Raw genomic sequence first — 23,737 nt, 5'->3', positions numbered from 1 at the left:
TATTTATTTGACAGACAGAGATCACAAGTAGGCAGAGAGACAGGCAGAGAGAGAGAGAGAGGAAGGGAAGCAGGCTCCCCATCGAGCAGAGAGCCTGATGTGGGGCTCGATCCCAGGACCCTGGGATCATGACCTGAGCTGAATGCAGAGGCTTTAACCCACTGAGCCACCCAGGCGCCCCAAGAATTGAGCTATTGTATGCTTACTTTACTTACTTTTAACATTTAAACACACACTTACGTCTTTCCTGATTGATCTATATATTTGACCTTGTGTCTATAGTGATCAATCAATACATAATTTCCCTGGATTTTACAACAGTAAATTTAAAATTCCCCAAGATTAGAGTTGAATTCTGCAGGTGGTATGTTTATTCTTGCAGCTCTTTAGAAGAATACTCTAGAAATCACTAGGAAGAGAAAGGAAAGAACCAGGTAAGGCAGATGGTCTGTGATAAAACCCTAGTGCCTTTTAGTCCTGGAAACATCACAGACCTAGGTGTGAAGGGGTGCCTGGGTGGCTGTTGGGTGAGCATCCAATTCTTGATTTAGGCTTAGGTCATGATCTCTGGGTTGTGGATTGAGCCGTGTGTAGGGCTTCGTGCTCAGTGTGGAGTCTGCTTGTCCCTCTCCTTCCCACTCTGCCCCTCCCCACTCATGCATGCCCTCTCAAATAAATAAATCTTTAAAATAAAATAAAATAGGATAAAATAAAATAAAAAGATAATTCCTATGCCATTTGAAATACAATATAAATTTAACAAACAAGAAATAGATAGGCATCATTTTAAAAAAGGAGCCTGACTTCGTTTCCTCTCTTAGTGTTGCTGACAAAGGGTCTATGCTGTAATATACAGAAGTTGCTTAGAATAGATACCACAGTCTCTCTACTCCAGGAGCTAGCTCCTTAAGAAGGAATCTGCAATCCTGCAGTTTATAGCTTTTACTGAAAGGGGTGGGGGGATATGAACTGGGTTAAGTGTACTAATGGGGAAAGACTGCTAGTTCTTTTTTGGTGTTAGATCTCTTTGTTTTTAGTTCCTATTCTGAAAATAACGGTTTTCAGGGGCCAGGTTTGTGTAGCTGAGTGTTGTAGGGGCTGAAATTAGAGGCTCTGGAGGCAGATCGCTGACTTAGCATCCCAGTCATGTGGCTTTGCAGCCATGTGACCTATAGCATAGCCATTTTACTTTGGTCTCAGTTTTTCCCCTCTGTCAGATGAAATCGCATCTACCTCAGAATGGGTTTTAAGTGAAATGATGCATGTGGAGCATAGCACGAGGCCCTGGAGCACAGGGGATGAGAGAACAGCAGATATTAGTAATTATAAGGATAGAAGAACTTCTGCACAAGTATATTATTAACATAATATACTTATATTTATATTACAAAAGTATGTTTATAATATACTTATATAATATTAACATAATACATGGAGTGTGGCGTTAACATGTAAATATTACATGTTAACGCCACACTCCATAAAGCATGTTTTTCTTAATTATCTCATTTATAAACTGCTGACAAATTGGCAGTTAGTCAATCTGTTTATTGTTTTATTCACATCCACAGATAGATTAAATTCTCCAACTAGAAATTATAAAACTAGACGGTTGGTTTTAAAAAGTTTTATTCATATCATAAAAATATCAGAATAAAAGTACAATTCTTTGAAAAAATAGTACTAATACATTTATCAAATGTAATAAGTAATGTAATATAATTTAAGTATAAATAAGCTGTCTCTTAGGTGTGTCCCAGTTTGTAACTACTTCTTAAGGTCTCCTTTTGATCATGTCTAAGGATTATTAATCTTAACTAGGTATAACAATTCCTATTTTTTTGTTTCTTTGCTTTAAATTCTTGTCTTTGCTTTAAATTATTTATTTCCCTCAGTGATTTTGTTCTGAGAGTAACCATTTAAAAGTGTACTTCAGACTCTGTAGCATAATCTGGTCCCATTATAGCTACCAAAATTAAATGTTTTAGACCCAGCCACATGTGAGAAACTTGGTCAATTTGCTGCCCAACGTCAGATTTTCCAGTGAGAATGTCTGATTGCTCCCACTTAAGTCAGGTCCACTTTCTGGTCCACTGAGTTGTGGAAGACAACTTCAGAGAAAGAGGGGTCATGAGCAAGTTAACACAGGAACAGCAGTCAGCCACTTTAGGGATCTAAGGAAGGCCTATGGAATGCTATTTTCATTACCTCAATCGATTTGTAAAGACAGCTAACTGTTAGTAATACACAATAAAAACCTATCTCATTTTAAATGAGAACTTTCTCATATTTTATAAATGAGGTTAAACTAGCATAAAGCCATTTAAGGAGATTATCAGTCCAATATGAACCAGTGGGATGTGACTAAACCAACCTATCCCTCTCCAACCTATTGCTTTGAGGTGTATAAGTCATTGATCTTACATGTCAGAGGATATTAGTTTGGGATAAATCTACTTTCTTTAGAACCTGATGGAGAAGTGGGAGAGCAACAGAGGAGAGCACAATGAAAAATGAAATATTGGTTAACACCGGTAATGTTTCCATCGTCCTCACACTGGTATATGTACCAGCATACTACTCACACATTGCCATCAGATTGCTTTTTATAACAATACAAAATGCTCCAGTGTTGTATCAGATCAAGTCTAAAAAGTTGACCTGACATTGGACAAATTCTTTTTCCAGAAGCATTTTGACTGATGTAAGTATATATAAACACACCAGTTAATAGCACAGAGCCAGACTAATGGAAAAGAGCACCAGAGATAGGAAATCTGGATTCTGGCTCAGGCTTTTAGCCAGGTCACCCCCTGGGCCTTGATGTCCTTGTCATTAATGAGACAAGTGTTTTCGAATGTCTTTTCCAGGCCTGAACAATTCTTTGTTTCTAAATTCTTTGACCAAGGTTACCAGAACTACTTATGTCCCCACCATATTCCTCTGGTCACTTTTTGCAGGGCCACTGAAAGGAAGAGGCTCCTAGAGAATAATCCTAGGATAATCCTGGCCATCTGAAGAAATTCAAAGAAGAGGTCAATCTAAGATGGAGGTGGGACCTGGGGAAACAAAAAAATAAACGAATACTTCAAACCCTGAATTCTCAAAGGAGGAAAGCATTTTAAAATTTTATATTTTTTATCACAAAGGTGCTCCAAATTTGAGGTGACATTAACAGATTTTAACCTTGGTGGCCAAAGTATATAAAGGAAAGTCTAAATTATGGAAGAATTTAGGACAAGTCTGACAATTTTTATTACATTAAATATCTATTAAGCACCAGCGATCATCAAACGACCATATTTAGTGATCAAGGTAATATTCTACCTATGAGGCAAACCGATATGTCAGATAGTTGTTCTCCATAAGCCTACAACTTAGTAAAGAATATAAGACATGCCCATGAAAATAAACCCAGATGGAATGTGATGTGCAAGAGAGCATTGCTCTAGCAGTTCAAAGGCAGAGTTACTTGAACTGGACAAGGTGACCCCTGAGGAGACAAGACCCACAGCTTCAACATGGCGTATCAGCCGACTGAGCAGCAACCAACTGTTAAGGAAACTCAGAGAAGTTCTAGGTAGTCACAGAACCGAGGCGGACATCCTTGAAAGGGCATCCCGAAGAAGGTGGAAAAAACAGGAAACAGAGACTGCTGTGGGGAAATGTGCGTAGGCTGCTAAGATGTCGTGAAAGGAACCTGAGCTTAATACCCAGTTTGAGTCCTGGCCCTGCTCCTTGCCTACCTGACCTTAGGCAAATCACAACCTCTGGGAGGGAGGCTCGGGTTTCCCTCCTATAAAATGGAGATAAAGATCTTGCTCACAGAGATTTTTATAAGACCAAATGAAATAGGGGTGCCTGGGTGTCTCAGTCGGTTAAGCGGCTGCCTTCGTCTTGGGTGATCAAGTCCTGCATTTGGCTCCCTGCTCCATGGGGATCTTCTTCTCCCTCTGCCTACTGCTTCGCCTGCTTGTATTCTCTCTCTGTGTGTGTGTGTCAAATAAATAAAACCTTTAAAAAAAAAAAAAAGACTAAATGAAATAATAATGCTTTTGTAAAACAACCTATTAGAGTTAAGTCTCAGATGGTATATTTCATCTCCTTTTATTTTTTAAAGGTAACTGTAGACTCATTTCTTACGCTTTTTCACCCTAACTTTGTAAGTCAAAAAGGAACTGTTTATGGAGTCTATAAACCACCCTGGACCTGGTATCAGTTTCTTGGATTCTAATATTTCTCTTACATGAAAAGGCCTGGGAAGTTTAGGATAACACAAAATTGATGTAAGTTAATAGTGTGACTCAGAAAAGCTGCTGCTGTGTTAGGCTTTTTTAATGGAAAGAACATTCCAGATCCCAGACAGTAATTATCCCATTGTATGTAGAATTAGACCATACTAAAGTCTTGAACTCCACTTGTTGACATCTAGTGTGTTCACATGAAGCTTCTGGAAACTACTGTGGAGAACAGTTCAAAGAACTGAAAATGTTTATACTGAAGAGATCAATTGAAATATGGGAAGTTAAATGGCTTGATACTTTCCCTGTAGGCATTAGGGGTCTCTTCTGAGGTTTTGAGTGGGAAAATGACATGAAGAAGTGATTCTTTATAAGCCAAATCTTATAAAGAATAGTAGGATGACTCTGTTAGAGGCAGAGAGACCAATGAGGATGTTACTGAGGTGGTACAGAGTGACCAGTAAGTGACCCTAATCTGGATCCATCAGTAGTGAGGGATACAGGTGAAAAGGAATGATCAGAGTAAGCAGCTGGGCCAGGAATATTACTTCAAGGTGAACCTAAGGTACTTTACAGATAATGAAAGACACTGAGTTGACTGACAAGGGAGGGGAACATTTCAACATGGCAGAATGGCACAGCAAAGAAAGGGGTAACGATAAGCAAGTCATATGTGGGGAGAAAGGAGAAATGCCAACCATCTGTTTAGAGTAACCTGAGTTAGGGTTTTGAGAAGGTGAGGTAGAGTTTAAATCTGGTACTGAGGAAGAAAACACCATGCTTTGGGATCCATATATCTCATATATTCCACCCTGGAATAGGTGAGCTAGAGGAGCTACCTCCAGATGTTCTGCTTATACAGATGTTTGGGCAGATCCTATGTAGATAGGCGAGATCTTTTCCATGTCCATGCCCTCCTCATTCCTCTTTTCCCATCTCCACCTTGCAGCAAGTCCTTGAAGACAAGCACAAACAATAAAGATTTAGATGGGTGAGTTTCCCCTAAATCATGCCTATATATTTCAGGAAGACTTCACTGGCTAAGAACTAGATCAGTGGCTCTTAAACCAGGGCGATGTCTAACCCAGTACCCAACACCACCTCCCCACCACCCTGCACTGGGACATTTGTAACGTAATAGAGACATTTGTTTGTCACAACTGGGGCAGGTGTGCTATTGGCATATAGTGAGTAGAACCTACAGAGGCTGCAAAATACACTACAATGCACCGAATGAACCTTAAAACAAAGAATTATCTGACCCCAGGGGCGCCTGGGTGGCTCAGTGGATTAAGCCACTGCCTTCGGCTCGGGTCATGATCCTAGGGTCCTGAGATCGAGCCCCACATCGGGCTCTCTGCTCCGCGGGGAGCCTGCTTCCTCCTCTCTCTCTGCCTGCCTCTCTGCCTACTTGTGATCTCTCTCTCTGTCAAATAAATAAAAATAAAAAAATCTTAAAAAAAAAAAAAAGAATTATCTGACCCCAAATGTCAGTAGTGTTAAGAATAAGAGATCCTGAACTAGAGGGGCAAGGCTGGGCAGTCTGTATCAAAAACATCCTTGAGTCCACTAGACCTCTTTACCCTACCTGTGGGTTGAGTTGTTGGTTGCAAAGAGTCTTTGTGACTTCCCTGCACTTTGACAGTTTTTGAGCTGAAGTTTGGGAAAATCAGCAGATGTTGATCTTCCAATTTTCTTTGCTAAATGTACATGATTTCTACTCCAAGAAAGGTTGGTGTTCCTTCATAGTGACTATGACCTCAGCTCTGGCCTAGCAGTTCCTCTTCATTTAATTACAGAGATGGAGTGTAGCATATGTATAAGGCCAAAAATTTATACTCATAGGGAAAAACATCCTAGATATCTCTTCTTTCCTCAACCACTCCTTATCTTTCAATCAAAACTGTATTGAGGGGCACCTGGGTGGCTCAATGGGTTAAAGCCTCTGCCTTCAGCTCGGATCATGATCCCAGAGTCCTAGGATCGAGCCCCACATCAGGCTCTCTGCTCAGTAGGGAGCCTGTTTCCTCCTCTCTCTCTGCCTACTTGTGATCTCTGTCTGTCAAATAAATAAAATAAAATCTTAAAAAAATTCTTTAAAAAATAATAATAATAAAACTGTATTCAAAGGAATTGAGAATTGGTAAAAAAAAAAAAAATCACTAGTGGCCATCTAATTTCTCAATGTCATTAGTGCATCTTACCCTCCTTCAAGAAAAATTATTCTTAACCCCAGATCTTGTCATTCTGACTTTCCTCCTCTTGAAAATCAAAGATTAAGAATATCATTTTGCATCAGAAATGTTTTCAAATTAATTAGCAAGCAGCAGTGTCTCCAAGAAAATATAAAGTTAGGGGAAAAAATGAATGGACTAAACTAGAATGTATCTTGAGGGCAATGATTCCTTATGTTTATAATTCCAGTGCCTAGTAGAGAACTGGACACATAGTAGGTATCCAAGAAATGTCTGTCCAGTGAATGAATAGAACCTGGTGAGACCAGTAAAGAAGACACTAAGGTTTCCATAAAATGAGAAGAGGCTATAATCTAGGCTAAAACCTCAGGGAGTTGCTGACATACACTGTTAGAGTTTGGGCTTCCAGGAATTGAGGTCAAAATGATAGTATGATAGTACTTACTGTAGGTTAGGCAGCATCCTATAATGGCAGTGATTATAACAATCCCACTTACTACTGAGATTAGGATGACCCAGAGCTGGACTGGATTATCGGTACGGGGTGGCTCAACTGTGGAGGGAAAAGAATAGTGTGAACTCTAATGTGTTTCCAGCTGCTGAATTCTATGCCTCATAGCTACACAACTAAAAAGAGTATTTTTCACTTCTTTCTCTGCTTAGCTCTCCACTAAGCAGCTGCTAGCATTTTTCTTGCATAACTCTTTAATCAGACACATATTTGTGGGCAACTAATATCCAGATATCAAGTATCAAATGTGAAAAAGAAATTTTGAACTTTTGTATTTACTGAATTAAGTTGGCATAAAAAAAGATTCTAAGGAGATCCTTTAAAAGTATTCTTATCTTGGGGCACCTGGGTGGCTCAGTCAGTTAAGCAGCAGGCTCTTGGTTTTGGCTCAGGTCATGATCTGGGGGTCCTGGGATTGGCCCCACATGAGCCTCTGTGCTCAGCAGGCAGTCTGCTTGAGAATTCTCTCTCCATTTCCCTCTGCCCCTCCCCTAGCTCAGGCATACACTCTCTAAAATAAAAATGAGAAATTTTTAAAAAATTAAAAAGTGATCTTGTCTTTATATCTCATTTTAATTTTTTTCCCTTTCTTTTTTTTTAAAAATAAACATATAATGTATTATTAGCCCCAGAGGTACAGATCTGTGAATCACCAGGTTTACACACTTCACAGCACTCACCATAGCACATACCCTCCCCAATGTCCATAACTCCACCACCCTCTCCCCCTCACCCCCCCGCCGCAACCCTCAGTTTGTTTTGTGAGATTGAGTCTCTTATGGTTTGTCTATATCTCATTTTTAGAGCTGATATTTCTATATATTACTAATAATTAGTTGACATAAAGTTCCAGATATACCTTATTTTTCTCTCTCTAGATCTGTCACGCCTTTTCCCTTTTGTTTTGTGAGATTAAGAGTCTCTTATGGTTTGTCTATATCTCATTTTTAGAGCTGATATTTCTATGTATTACTAATAATTAGTTGACATAAAGTTCCAGATATACCTTATTTTTCTCTCTCTAGATCTGTCACGCTTTTTCCCTTTCTCTCATCCACATCCAAATTTTAAAATACTGCCTGATTTCTAAATCTGTATATTATATTTTTGATCTCACTTTTTTCCTTACAGCACATACATTTTATTTAAAATGCAAATTTTAATTATAGGTTCATTTACTTTAAATATTGCACAGGCTTTGTCACAAAGAAACTACTGGGTTCTTTATTTTTCAGTTCCAGTTAGTTGACATACAGTTCAACATTGGTTTCAGGGGTAGAGTTCAGTGGTTCATCATTTACATATAACACCCAGTGCTTATCATAACAAATACTCTCCTTAATATGCAGCACCCATCTAACCCATCCCCCACCCTCTTCCTTCCATCAACCCTCATTTTGTTCTCTATAGTTGAGTCTCTCATGATTTGTTTTCCTTTCTCTCTCTGCCCCCCATATGTCCATCCATTTTGTTCCTTAAGTTCCACATATGAGTGAAATCATATGGTATTTGTCTTTCTCTGATTGAATTATTTCACTTAGCGTAATGCATTCTAGCTCCATCCATGTTGTGGCAAATGGCAAAATTTCATTCTTTTTGATAGCTGAGTAGTATTCTACTATATATACATATATGTACACCGTATATTCTTTATTCACTTAATCAGTGGATAGCCATTTGGGCTGTTTCCATAGTTTTGCTATTGTTGATAATGTTCCTATAAACCTCAGGATGCATGTACTCCTTAGCATGTGCATTTTTGTATCCTTTGGGTAAATACCTAGCAGTGTAATTGCTAGTAGTTCTATTTTTAGCTTTTTGAAGACCCACCATACTGTTCTCCAGTGTGGCTGCACCAGTTTGCATTCCCACCAACAGTGCAAGAGGGTTCCCCTTTCTCTGCATCCTCACCAATACCTGTAGCCCTCCTGTGTTTCTGAACTCCAGATTTGAATTTCCAGCTGCCAGCTACATGGCTGGATGCCAGCATTTCTACCTGATTTAAACTGAACTCACTATAATCTTTCCAAAGCATATGTTCCAACCATGTTCTCCCATTTCAGTGAATAGCAACACCATAATTACCAAATAAGAGTGAAACCTTCTTTTTGTGCTCACTTCCCAGTAGGTTCCCATGGACTTTCCATTCTGTATTCAGGATACCTTTGCAGTTGGTTCCTTTCCCCAAAACCTCATGCAGCAACTGCCTTCGTTCAGGTTTCTCTTCTCCCCACCTAGTCATCTCCATACTGATCCCTTTGCCTCTGGCTCCCTAGGCTCTAATAATTCCTACACATTCTGCCACAGTGATTATTCTAAAATGCACATTTGACTTTAGTGCACCTACCAGTTAGAGACTAGGGAAAGTTGGTTTTCCTTTTTTTTTTTTCTTTTCCTCTAAAACACCGAATTGCATGAAGATGAGTGATTACCAGAATGACAGCCCAGAATGACAGGGAGGCTTTTCCTATTATCCTGAGAATCTAAAAGTTTCACAGGTTCTGACTCACTCCTGGCTTCCTCTCAGAAGCCACTCCTCCTCCATCCTCAAGCCTCATTCAGCCTAGAAAGAGGATGTACATTTGAGAAAAAGAGGGAGGAACTAGTAGTGACAAACTAGCTCTGTGGTGATGCCAAGTAGGAACCTAGTAATTCACCATAGAGCAGACTTAGAATCCTAATTACAGAGGTAGGCGTGGACATTGGCACATACAGCTTGTTAGCTTCACCATGAGTCAGGCTCCCTGATTTACCTCCTTCCACGCACATGTGCCTTCCAGTATATTAAGGGTTAACCAATTTGGCAGGCCCAGACTAAAAGAATCATGGATTCAAATGGTTTAATGAATAAATTTGGGGATTTTTTTTTTAGCATGGCTATTTACATAAAACTTTATATAAATATATTTTTTAAAGACTTTATTGATTTATTTTAGAGAGCATGAGTAAGGGGAGGGGCAGAGGAGAGACTGAGAGAATCTTAAGCAGGCTCCACACTCAGCATGGAGCCTGATGTGGGGTTTGATCTCTCGACCCTGGGCTCAAATCAAGAGTCAAACGCTTAACTGACTGAGTAAAAATTTTTACATTAATATACTTATGTAAAGCCTTACATAAATATTTTTACATAAAATAAATCATAAAAATATTTATGTAAAGCTTTGCTCACATTGACTTGTAACATTTTTATGAACTGTACACCTAATTTTTCTTTATTTATGCAGTCAGCCCTTGACCACCCACAAATGCATCATTTGCTTTAGACTCTAAGTGATGTCTGCAGTTCAGGTGTACCTCATCGGCTCAATCAGTTAAGCATCTGACTCTTGATTTCAGCTCAAGTCAATCACAGGGTCATGATATATGAGATCCAGCCCTATGTAGTGCTCTGTGCTGGGTGTGGATCCTGCCTTAGATTCTTTTTCTCTCCCTCTGCCCCTCCTCACCTGCCCCTAAAAAAAAAAAAGAAAAGAAAAGAAAAGAAAAAAGAAAAAAAATGATGCCTTCAGTTCAATTAGTAGATTTGAAGTATTTATATACTAAAGCTTTCTGACAATCAAAACAACACTAGTTCTTAGCAAGATGCTTGCTATCTGATAACTACTTTAATAAAGATTGGATGTACAAAGAAATGAACAAACCACACACTTAATCATCTGTCCATCAATTGTTGTAAATGTAGGACAAAGAGCTAGTATTTTTCATTAGGCCAAAAAGGGATACTCTTCATCCTTAGCATGAGGGAAGATTTGAGAGAAATATCAGGGAAAAGACTAAAGGTGGACAGTCTAAATCATCTTTAAATAAGAGCTCCCTCCTTTTATTTGAATGGGCTACATTCTGTTTCCTGTAAGTTAGCAAACTACAGTACACAGGCCAAATCTGACCTAATGTCTCTTCTTTAAAATAAAATTTTGCTGGAACACAGCATATCCTTCATTTATATCTTGTTTATAGCAGCTTCCATGCTATAACAGCAAAACTGAATTATTGCCAAAGATCATCCGACCTACAAAGACTAAAATATTTACTATCTGGCCCTTTTCTGAAAATATTTGTCAGTTCCTGTCCTAAAATATCATATACACTTATATTCCAAATATAATGTCCAAAATAAGGTGATTGAATCTGCTATAACTGTGCTGATCCCTACCTTAGTCACAGCTATCTAAAATGGATTAAATAATGATGTATTAATAAAGTGAAAAGTACTGCTGAATTAATAAACTATATGAGTCAAACCTCATTTTTATAAAATTTTTAGAACACACAAAAGATGACTGAAAGAAATGAATTTGGACTATTAATAAAATCATATCAAAATTTTGTATTTCAACTAATATCCTCAGGAAATTATATCTCATTACCTACTGAAGAAAATAATGAACAAGTCCACTTCAAGAGGGAAAGACCTGAGTAAATCATTCACTAGAAAGAGCTACTAGACCATGTAAAATATCTCCTCTACTCAAGTAAAGATAAGAAGACATATATACTATATATCCATGTACCACTATATATCAAATTCAATGTATTGTTTATTACAGAACAGCCACAAAATGCGTTAAGAGTGGGCCTGGGGGTGGGAGGGAGGCCTCATGATCTTCCATAAAATCAGCCATATAAGTAAGACACCTATTTTAAGTATCTGAGTTCTATAATAACCCATTATGGGTTTAACATGCATAAATTTATATAAGCCCAATTAATTCCATTTTACATTTTCAAATGACTTCATCTCTTGGGAACAGAAAATTCTGTAAGTTACTAGCTGAAGGGTCAGGTATTTGAAGGTCATGGTATCTGGGCAAAAATGACCTCCATTTCCAGGCATTATCCTCAAGTAGTTTGTCATTGGCCTTCTTTACCAGACTTAGTTGTGAATGAACCAGTGGTTCTTAAAAGGCACATTCACTCACGAAAGGCAATGATTTGATGCCATGGGACAATGGGAAGGAGGTGCCTCCAAAAAAGGAAGTACCAAAGCCCCAAGGACACCAAAGAAGGACAAATTTTAGTGCTTAATATCAACAATATGGTTACAATAACTTCCGAAGATGAGTACTTGATGGAGAGCACTTATTTGAATGTCTCAATTTTAGAAAGTTTATTAAAGAAAATAAAATTAATCTAGTAACATTATGCTTACACCTCGTACAGTGACCTTAACAAGTCACAATATCACTTCATTATCATTTGTGGGTCCAAAAGTACAAGAAATGCTATCAAAGTCAATATACACAATTCTAAAATGGATCTAGCTGAATTGCCTTCTTTTCAGGATTTACACAGTTAGAAACTCCCCAGCACAATGTTACGTACATTTTTGCCAGTTGAAGATCTGAGATACTGTTAAGTCTCCATACTTGACAAGACACACAAAGCTATGGTTGTTTGTTATATTGAAATCTAGTTCACTGCTAATAGTGTAGAGCTCAGTTTCAGGATCTTGGGAAACTGTTGTGTTGATGGCATTTAATTCTTCTTCATGTTCCAACCAGGAGAGGTGAGGCTTTGGAAAACCTCCAGAGGTTGAACACATTATCCTTCTGATGTTACGTGCTGGATTTCCAAGGTCAGTTATAGTAGGGACAGGGAAGTCAGCTGAAGAAAGAAAAAAGATGTAAGTACATATCATTATGTATTGGGGCAGTGGGGGGTGTGTGGTTTTTTTTTTAATAAATTATCTGGCTTTAATAAGAATAATAAAATGAGCTATAACTTCTAACTTCCCATCAATCATTAATAGTTATGTATGATCCAAAGATCAACTTTGGTTTGAATCGGGTGTATCAATTCTTCATTACTTTTTTTTTTAAGATTTTTATTTATTTAAGTAATCTCTACACTTCACGGCCCCCGAGATCAGGAGCCACATGCTCTTCTAACTGAGCCAGCCAGACACTCCAATTCTTGATCACTTTTAATGGAAGTAAGAGGACACTTATACAAAGAAATAGATCTACGTGAATAAATACTGACATAGTATTTTGTATTTGTAAGATATGAAGAGAAAAATAATGGACAACTTTTATTGAGCCCTTAATGCTTGTTGGGTCTTGGATACTACCTCCTTTCATCTCTACAACAACCCTACGAGGCAGGTGTATGTCAAGAAAGGTCAAATGTCAGCAATATCATTTGATTTAACCTAATATGATTTCCATTTTGTAAACAATCAAATCGAAGTTGAGAGATCATGAGTAAGTGGCAAAACTGGGATGTGAATTCTAGTTTTTCAATACCAGACTCTTTTCTTTCCTCTCTTCTCTTCCTTTGCCTGCTTTTCTTTTCCTTTCCTTTCCTGCCTTTCTTTTCTTCCCTTCCCAATATTTGAGATACACAAAGTGGCTCTCTTTTTTATCTATTTATGAATCAATACTCTTAAAAACACCTGTGAACTCACCATCCAACTTGAGAGCCAGTGCTTTGACTGTAACTTACGTAAATCTACTTGTACGCTCTCACTTTTGTTGTCTCCCCATTTCCCACACTTGAGATAACCACTACTCCAAATTTTCTTTAACATGTCCTACTAAATTTTCAAAAGTAGACTTTAATAAGATAAACTTCTGTCCAAATTGTACAATACTGAGCCTGTAATCTCAATCACTCTACTTTACTGACTCCCCTGCTATTTTGATATGCATCACAAGGCCACAGGGGCCTTCCTAGCATTCCTCCAAGATATTTGAGGCACTCTTGCGTTTGTATATTTGACCCCCCAATAAGATACTAAAGTATATACAAAGCAAAGCATAGTGAAATGACTGCAGAGAATACAGGAGAAAATTCCCTAACCCACTTTCTTCCTTTTTCTTAGGCCTAAAGAAATGTGTAGTTCTCAGCCTGAGTGTGGGGGACCAAGGCCCGCATACTTCATCCCATACAGTTAGATTTCTTTTCACAATTCAGAGTTCCACAGAGAGACGTAGTATAACCTAATGTAGTGTAGCCTTTGTTTGTTTTGTTTTTAAGAGTTTATTTAGAAAGCATCATAGTGTAAACAAATTGTACCACTTGGATTTTCTTTGAACACAAGATGTATGATGCAAAGCAGAAGCCACTCATGAGGAGGATTGTGCTTCTTGAAAGTTGGGTTTTTTTAAAAGACCATTTGGGAACCATACATACATAATTAACAAAGATTTCCTTTAAGGCACAGGCTGGCCAAGATCCAACAGCTGGTATAAAAGTCAGTTTTGCCTTTAAGCCCTGGGGCCAATTACTTTGCCACTTTCAGTTTTAGTTTGTTCATCTGTAAGATGGGGTAATAATACCGGCCTTCCAGGGTTCTAAGAATTAAATGAAATCATTGATATAAATCATGAAGCACAAGGCCTGACACATAGCAAATCAGTTGGTAGATGGACTTCTGTGAGTCTTAAATTTGTGCTCTCTTAGATGAGCTCCCTCATTTAAATCAAGTTGCCCTGTGAAAACTTCCAAAACCACCCAGTAGCACTGTGACTAATAAGAGAAAGGGGAAGTTATGGCAAGTGATTATAACTGCCAGGAAAAGGAAAAACTTGCATTTGGTAGGAGGTGAAGTCATCTTTTTTGCACCAACCCTGTCTCTAAATTAAGTCTGACATTTTCCTGAGCCATTTTTAGTTGACATTTCCTACTCCTGCAATTTGTCTTATAAGATCAAATCATTATAATAGTAGCTGACATCAAGAATATTCCCTTTGTAGGGCGCCTGGCTGGCTCAGTCAGCAGAGCATGCATCTCTTGATCTCAGGGTTGTGAGTTCAAAGCCCACAAAATAAAATATTAAAAAAAAAAAACCCAACAACGAATATTCCCTTTATTTCTTACAACATCAATGTTATGTATTATAACCTGGAATGACAAATCCAAGTAACCCATATCCCAAATTACGATTCATCTTCATTTCTGCGCTCTGCTTTTCCGAGACATACTTAACTTCAAGAATACTGAAAATATTCTGTATATTAGAAAGCATCTTTGCAAGGTCTGGCACAGCCTCAGCTGTCTCCTATCCCTTCAGTAAGGCGATCCATCTCAAGTAACAGCACCTATGGCCTTGCAAGACTGTGAACCATCCAAGAATTACTCTTTTGTATCTCATTTTAACGCCTTAACCCACATTGTTACCATTCTGAATGGGTAGGGTAAAAATATCTTATTAGGAAAGGAAGAGGTGCACAAGTATTAGAAAGGTAAACATCTGTTATCCTATTTAATCTGTTAACTAGCATATCTAGTTCCCCAAATGTTGTTTAATGGAGGCTTTTAGATACTGTGATGCTGATATTATATCATTTTGCAATTTTAGGTGAATGTAGAGACCAGCTTTTTCAGCGCCTAACGTGGGGAAGTCTCAGGTGTTTGAGGAAACCTCTCAGTCCCAGGCAAAATGGGACAGCTGGTCATCCTCGTCAAGTAAGGGATTATTTAATGTCTTGTTTCTCAAACTGTGGTCCTCAGCAGCCATAAGTACGGACATCACCTCATGATCTGTTAGCGCAGAATCAAAGATCCTTTATTCCACACCTACTGAACCTGAATCTGCGTTTCAACAAGATCCTAGTGATTCATAGGGACATTAATGTAAGACAAACACTGTTGTAACTGATGCAGATGGAGAAATCAGAATTAATTGATTCTGAGTCAAATGAGAAGTTTCCCTTTTTGTCTTTGCACTTCTGACTGTTGGGCGGGCCACTCCCAGCCCTTTTGAGGCCCCTAGCACTGTTGTTGCCTTTTGAGCTGTCCCTGGTCTCCTGCTGTGGTCTGCTACTAGGGCTTGTCCTTCCTGCAACTCTGCCTCTTTTTTTTTTTTTTTTTAAGATTTTATTTATTTACTTGACAGAAAGAGATCACAAGTAGGCAGAGAGGCAGGCAGAGAGAGAGAGAGAGAGAGGGAAGCAGGCCCCCTGTTGAGCAGAGAGCCCGATGCGGGACTAGATCCCAGGACCCTGAGATCATGACCTGAGCTGAAGGCAGAGGCTTAACCCACTGAGCCACCCAGGCGCCCCCAACTCTACCTCTTTTTCCAGTCTTTATCTTTCTATCGAAATGTACAGAATCCTGCCTCTACTTCCGTTTGGGCATTCTCTTTGAGGACCGCCTATATTTAATGTAATTACCTACTAGAGGTTCGTATGTTCGTGGTGCCACCTCCCCCAGGTAACACATTTTCATTTTAACAGAGATCTCATAGGGGGAACAATGCTGAAACTGTCAGGAGAAGCAAAAATGGTGGGAATTCTAGAGATCCGTGTAGATCAGCACTTTTTAAGATGGGCGGGCTTGGTAGAACATTTAAAATCACACCACCATATAATCATGGCTCTCTCCGTGAGTAGGGAATACACAGAGGAAGGGTTAAGGTAATCCCATGCAACTGGCTTACCTCCTAAGCTTTAGGTGTGATCTGGATGCTAAAGTGAAAGAGTCAACATAGCTGGAGAACAGGGAGGGAAGAGTAGCGAAGAGTTCACCAAGGATCCACTTACATTATCTGTTATCAGATATGATAACAGATATGATAACATATCATATATCTGATAACATATCAGATATGATAACAGATGATCAGAATGATCATCTTTTATTATGTATAGGTTCAGTTTCCACTAAAGGCCCCAGTGTCCAGGAAGAAAAAGAAATGTGGCTGAATTTCAAGTATGGGGGAAAGGTCAAGGGCTATCATTTCTCAGCAAGGGGCTCAGGCTACATTAGTATCCTCTAGTACAATCACCTGTGATTAACGCAAGGCTCCTTCCTACCCAAGAAATGCTTGCCTTCATGGTTAGATGTATAAGTAGAGTTTTGGTTTATGAATTAATTTTTTCCCCCGTTACATAAATTATGCATCCAGTCCTCTAATGTCTAACTTTGTAGGAATACCCATTAGATGAGTGGTTCAAATCCAATAATAAATATAAATCATAAAATAGCCATAAGCATTTGAATATTACTTGAAAAATATCTCCGTCTGCATTGTTCTTATACCTTTCAATATACTTTCACAAGAATATATTACTGTATCAAGTGCAGTTAACAGTTCAGCTACATCAAATCAAGTGTGTCCCCTTATGATTCAGAAGGCACTTTAGGTCATTCTAGTGCCCCAGGGTGACTGTCATGAATTTGGATTGTCAAAATGCCCAAACTCACACTAATAGATACTTCCAGGATCTAACTGAAAATCAATTAGGGTTTATTGTAAAACTACAGACTTACTTAACCCTAAATGAAGATACATCCCTCTTCTGTAAAATGTTCAACTAAATTAATAGGAGTGTATCTTTAAGGGCATCAAGAGTCTGCCAGGTTACAGGAAATCAGAAAAATCCTACTGACCTCTGACCAATAACATCACCGAAGTCATGTGTTTCACTTTGTAAGACCGTTTTTCGGGCTTTTGAACGATGCAGGTGTATTTGCCATTGTCTGACAGGCGCAGAGCCAGGATCACAATGGAGAGGTTCTTGGTGAAGTCAGTGAAGGTGCGATTCTCGTACTTGGGCCACACTTGCTCTTTTCCAGACATGATGGCCAGGACCATTTCATCATCCTTTTGCCAATAGATTCGAACTTCCGTCAGTTCTTCAGTCGAAATGTTGTAATTACAAGATAGTACTGCTACTTCTTTCACCATCTTGTTCACCTGGATGATGCCTAAGGAGAGGCAAACAGAAAGGATTTTCTATCTATTAAATATAGCCACTTGTAGAAGCAGGAATTCCAAGTCGGCAAAAACAAACTCAGGGTGTTGTATCTAGTCACTGCACGTGATCAGAGAGTTCAGTTTGATTTTGATACTTTTGGTTTCCAGTGCTTTTTTCTCTCTTTTCTGAATCGTGGTTAAAAATGTAAAATATCCCACCTTAACCATATTTAAGTGTGCAGTTCAGTAGTGTTAAGTATATTCACATTGTTAGGAAACAGATCTCCAGAACTTTTCATCTTGCAAATCTGGAACTCTGTATGAATTACGCAACGCTCCTTTCTTTATCCCCCCAGGCCCTTGGTAACCACCACTTAATGTCCTATTTCTGTGAGTCTGACTGCTTTAGATACTGCATGTAACTGGAATCATACAGTGTTTTCTTCTTGTGAGGGTCTTATTTCACTTAGCATGGTGTCCTCAAGGTTCATCCATGTTTTAGCATGTGCCAGAGTCTCCTTCCTTTTTAAGGAAAAATAAGATAATGATAATGATATCCCATTGTATGTATATACCACATTTTCTTTTCAATTCATCCGTCAGTGGACAGTGAGAGAGAAGGTCCACTAGTCCCACAAGAAGAAGGACTTTAGGAGACCTAGCAGATGAATGTCAACTATGGGTTCACAATGTACTCAGCCCGATGGAGATATGGAAATCACTGGAATGTGAGATCTTGAAGGGACTTCCATGTTCATTCATTTTTGTGTTCTTATTTATAGATGATGAAACTAAGCCCAGGAAATGAAGCTGTCCCAGCTCTACACTTTCTGGTGCAGACATTTCAAGCCACCCACTCTCCTTGTTTGCTGGTTCCCCAACTTTAGGCTCCAGTTACAGGATAAGTAGGCTAACACTGCCCACACCCCAGCCAGACCCGACTGTTGAGCTCTTTTGCTTTGAGAAACAGTCCTTTTCTTTCCAGGCCTGGATTGGCCTCATAACCTCAGGTTTGAATTGGCTCCTCAACCTCCCCACCAGACAAGGTATAGTTTACACCTCCAGACTATTTCTCTTCAGTGGCCTAAATTATCCCTATCTGGTCCTGATCTCTTTCAGCTATCTGCCATCCATGCAACAGTTGCCCTGTAAGAGGGTCCCATTTAAAACATTCTGCCCACCTTCCCATCAGTGTATTCCAGGATTACCAACATTTCAGTATCCGAGCTCTGTCTTTTTGTTAGCTCCTAAGCATTTATCAGTGGCACCAAATTTCCCTGTCAGGCTGTGTTTTCGGATTTTTTTGGTCATTCTTCCTTTGCTAGGCCTGACTTACAAGCAGATCCCCCAAGCCCCCAAACCCAAGCTCTTTCACAACTCGCCACCACCTTCCCCACCCAGCGCTATGATGCCCTGTATCTCCCAGAGCCATACAGCCTCCCCTGGGGGGAGGGGGTGCTATCTAGGGATCAAGTCTCCAGTCCCTCTCTCTCCTCAGACAGCAGGATCACGAGCACTAGCACCTCTCTATCTCAACAGCCACTCTTCAGGCCTTTATCAGACTGGATATGGGCCCCACACAGTGTGAGGAAGTGAGTTTTGTGATGGCAGGTATCTTCATAGGAGGGTGAAGGAACTCAGAATGATCTAAGGGACCCCTTTTAGCAATTGTGCTGAACACTGCCAACCCCAGCTTTAAGGAACAGATCTGGAAAAGGGGGAAGAAATGAAAAGATATACTTGAGGGGAGCGTATAATAGCTAAATAACCTGAGTTCTCTTTAAAAAGATACAGCAGAAGCTAGTGAAATAAGTCAAGTAGAGAGAGTCAAGTATCCTATGGTTTCACTTATTTGTGGAGCATAACAAATGACATGGAGGACATTGGGAGATGGAGAGGAGAAGGAAGTTGAGGGAAATTGGAAGGGGAGGCGAACCATAAGAGACTATGGACTCTGAAAAACAACCTGAGGGTTTTGAAGGGGCGGGGGGTGGGAGGTTGGGGGAACCAGGTGGTGGGTAATAGGGAGGGCACGTATTGCATGGAGCACTGGGTGTTGTGCAAAAACAATGAATACTGTTACGCTGAAAAAAAAAAAGATACAGCAGAAGCAAACTGATAGGTGTAAGGAGCATGAACTGTGAGAGAGAGAGAGAGGTCACAAGTAGGCAGAGAGGCAGGCAGAGAGAGAGGGGGAAGCAGGCTCCCCACTGGGCAGAGAGCCCGATGCGGGACTCAACCCCAGGACTCTGGGATCATGACCTGAGCCGAAGGCAGAGGCTTAACCCACTAAGCCACCCAGGTGTCCCTACGGGCTTCTATTGACTTGGATTCTAGCCCTAGCTCAGCCACCTGCTAATAAATCCATTTCCTCATCTGTAAAAAATGTATGATACCAACCTCCCAGGATCATTATAAAATTAAATTCCATTAAATGATATACATGGAACAGTCCCTATTACAAAGCAAGTCTTCTGTAAGACTTTCCTCTCTTTCCCGACTCTTGCTCCCAGCTTCTACCCGCTGGTCCTTCCATTGCACCCAGGGATTATGCCAGGGACTCAGGACTCTGGTCTTGCTACAGGCCAGACAGATACCATGATAGAAAGCAGCTCATTCATCCGGGATTCCAAATAGGATCCTTCCCTTTGATCTATTTGTTCCCATCCAAAAAGAGTCCAGGATTTCTTACCGAGTTTGACATGTGGTGACATTAGCAAAAGAGGGATCTGAAACCAAAACGAGCTACTTTCAATGATGACTCTTAAGGAGTTTTTGTCCAGCCATCTGAGGAGAAGTGTGGGTGTCCCTCTAAAGGTCAGTAACCATCAATGAGATCCTTAATGTTCCTATGTGAAATCCTCTCACCACACACTCATGCTGAAGAAGAACCAGACTGAAAAGAGGAACCAAAAATCTTCTGAGCAATTTGGAAATTCCACGGGGACCTGGCTTCCATACTCGGGCCTGCTGCATGCAGACAACTGAGAGGTCTCTGAAGTGTTTTGTCTGCCTCAGTGGCTTTGGAGGGAAGAGTCAGGTCCCTGAATTCTGAACATTACTGCCTGAAACCGTTGAACTTTGCCCTTGCTTTACCATTTTACAGATGGGCAGAGCAACACTAAACCTAGCAAAGTGGGCATGAGGATTCTGTGAGGTCAAGCACATGGGACGCCTCTGCAGTCCCTGGCACAGGCCAGGTACCTGCGGCTTCCCCAGACATCGTATAGCCCGGTTCCTTGCTTCCCTCAGGTTTCTGCTCTGGTCTCCCTTTGTCAGAGACCCCTTCTCCGACTCTCCCTAACCAGCACCCTCCTCCCAGACCCCCCATCCATCCTGCTGCTCATTAGTCCCTTGCCCTAATTTATTTCTCTTCAAGCTTGTCTCTGGCAATCATTACTTTTGAGGCTACGGGAGCGGGAGATTTATCTGTTCAGTTCATTGCTATATCTGCAGAATCTAGGACAGGGACTTGCCCATAGTAGGTGCTCAATAAATATTTGCTGAGTGCATGGCTACGCATTAGGTGATGAGATCTGCCTCCATCCATTGCACATTAGAATCATAACCCTGAACAAGGTTATGATTATTCCTTGGGAATTTCTGAAAAATGGGCATAATACATTCTCCCCGAAAACGTCACATAATTATCATGGGGATTGTATGATACCCAGATGTAAAAGTGCTTAGTTAAATGTAAAACAGTATACAGATTCTTGAATGGAGCTGTTCCTGTCATTCATAGCACGTGATTTGTTGAATCACACATAGGACAGGCCAGAATCACCATGGTAACTGGCTGACATCTGGACTGAACCAGGTATCTGGAGCTGGGGAGAAAATCTTAAGTCCCCATGTGCTATGATATATGTTATCTTACTGGGACTTAAGTGTGCCTTTTATTTTTATTATTTATATTTTTTAAAGATTTTATTTATTTGACAGAGAGAGATACAGTGAGACAGGGAACACAAGCGGGGGAGTGGGAGAGGGAGAAAAAAGCTTCCTGTTGAGCAGGGAGACAGATGTGGGGCTCCATCCCAGGACCCCTTAATCATGACCTGAGCTGAAGGCAGACGCTTAATGACTGAGCCACCCAGGTGCCCCTTAAATCTGCTTTTTAAATAAAGGTGTTCTTGGGACGCCTGGGTGACTCGGCTCAGGTCATGATCTCAGGGTCCTGGGATCTCCCTGCATTGGGCTCCCTGCTCAGTTGGGGAGTCTGCTTCTCCCTCTGCCCTCCCGCGCCCCCCCCCCCACAACTTGTGCTTTCTCTCACGCACACGTGCTCTCTCTCTCTCTCTCTCTCAAATAAATAAAAATATTTTTTAAAATACTGAAAATAAATCAATAAAGGTGTTTCCTGACTCTAAAGGAGACACACATTAAATTTATTGAAAGAATGGTAAATACAGAAAAGGGTAAAAGTCATCTATAATCCCACCATCTAGACATTTACTGCTAATGGTCTGTGTATATCCTTCCAAAGGCAGTGATCCTTTGGGACATTGCTAAGTGCTCTTTGTGAGGTGAACCAGCACCCCTGGGGCTTGTGTTGGCCTTGGGCTTGGTGCTGGGCACACAAGGAGGGTAAGTATCTGCTCTCCAGCAGCTGACAGATTTGAGACCTGCCGCCCGAGTTTTGCATCCCTCCTGACTTTCTCTCCTCTTGAGACCCAGCTTGTACGCTCTGTATAAATCTGGCCCTTTGGATTTCCAAATGGTACTTAAATCTTTAAAAAGCTCAGGGACTGAATATTGGGGTTGTCTCAGCAAGAACCGTGGCTCATAGGAGCCCTTGGCTGGCAGTGTTCAGACAGTATGTGACGACGGAAAGAGTCTCTGTGGCACTCTGAGGGCATTCTTTTCCTTCTGGCTCAGTCTTCCTCATGCTATAGACTTAGAGGCAACACCTTTTCTGTGTCCCTGGCCCACTCCTACCAAAGGCCTCTCTCCTCCTCTTGGAGCTGTGCTTCCCTGAAAATACCCCCCTTCTGAGAGAAAGCTGCCCCTGTCGGCGCCTGTGAGAGCTACCCTGTTAGACCCTCTGCCTTATAACTGCCAGTTTCTGGAGTCCAGGAGTCTAGCGTTTTGCCTCCATGAACCCAACCAGGAGTGGAGAGGAGTTCAGGCAGCCCCTCCCTTCTTAGGACAAAGTGGTCCCCTGTCCTGGGCAACAATGGCAGGCCGGGGATGGGGGGATGGGTGGTAGTCCAGCTTCCCGGCCTGGACCAGGAGAGGAGGGTGTGTGGCAAACCCTTTCCCTGAAGCCAAGCCCCCCCCCACCACATACTACATCATACACACTCTCCAATCCTCTCATCCCTGACTCCAGTCTCCTCATCAAAGCTCTCCAACGCAGCCTCCTGACAGGTTTTACACCATCACTCTGGCAGCCCTACAAGCCATCTGAACGCTTTAGCAACACTTCTTTTTTAAAACATCATTTCAGAGCTTTACCACCCAAACCGAAGGTCTGTTGCCCAACAGCATCAGCATCACCTGAGTCCTTGTTCAAAACACAGAATCTTAGGCCCCTCCCTGGCCCACCTCAGCAAAAACTGTATTTTCCCAAAAATATACAGACTTTATTTTAGAGCATTGTAGGTTCAGAGCAAAATGAATGTAAAGTACAGAGCAGTCCCATATACTCCGTCCCCTGCAGCCACACAGACTCCTCTACCATCCACATCCTATGCCAGAGGGTACGTTTGTGACGGTCAAGGAACCTACATTAACCCCTCATTACCACCCAGAGTCTGCCGTTTCCTTTAGGCATCATTCTTTTTTTTTTTTTTAAAGATTTTATTTATTTATTTGACAGAGATCACAAGTAGGCAGAGAGGCATCATTCTTGACACTATACATTCAATGGGTTTTCACAAAGGTAAAATGACATCGGTCTACCCTTCCAGTATCATACGGAGTTTTTTCACTGCCCTGAGAATCCCTTATGCTAGAAACTGCTTTGGACAAGGGCCCCGGGTGATTGGTACAGACCACGTCTCTCCTTAAAACCCTTCTGTGGCTTCCCAGTCTCTCCAAATAACATTCAGATTCCTGACCATGACCTTCGAACCTTATGGAGTCTGGTACCTGCCTGGGCCTGTCCCAACACGCCATCTCCACTTCCTTGCTGCTCTGTGTC

General features: G+C 40.7%; 1 protein-coding gene across 2 annotated transcripts in view; it reads right to left on the bottom strand.

The window, feature by feature from the left end:
* Nucleotides 1–75: 75 nt before the first annotated feature.
* The window catches only part of CD80 (CD80 molecule), a 29,839-nt gene continuing 6,177 nt past the window's right edge, over nt 76–23,737 (bottom strand). The window contains exons 3-7 of one of the 2 annotated variants that reach the window (XM_046003246.1): nt 17,283–17,600; nt 12,270–12,551; nt 6,882–6,989; nt 5,081–5,196; nt 76–3,059 (exon numbers count right to left, since the gene is read on the bottom strand). In XM_046003246.1, the coding sequence (XP_045859202.1) occupies nt 5,096–5,196; nt 6,882–6,989; nt 12,270–12,551; nt 17,283–17,600 (809 nt within the window). In that variant the 3' untranslated portion in view covers nt 76–3,059; nt 5,081–5,095. The remainder of the gene's footprint in view (nt 3,060–5,080; nt 5,197–6,881; nt 6,990–12,269; nt 12,552–17,282; nt 17,601–23,737) is intronic. The other variant, XM_046003247.1, reaches the window with a different exon arrangement.

The sequence above is a fragment of the Meles meles genome, chromosome 4 (genome assembly GCF_922984935.1).
Source record: "Meles meles chromosome 4, mMelMel3.1 paternal haplotype, whole genome shotgun sequence".
NCBI classification, from domain to species: domain Eukaryota; kingdom Metazoa; phylum Chordata; class Mammalia; order Carnivora; family Mustelidae; genus Meles; species Meles meles.
Note: the sequence above shows the minus strand (reverse complement) of the source record. Positions and strands in the feature narration are given on the sequence as shown.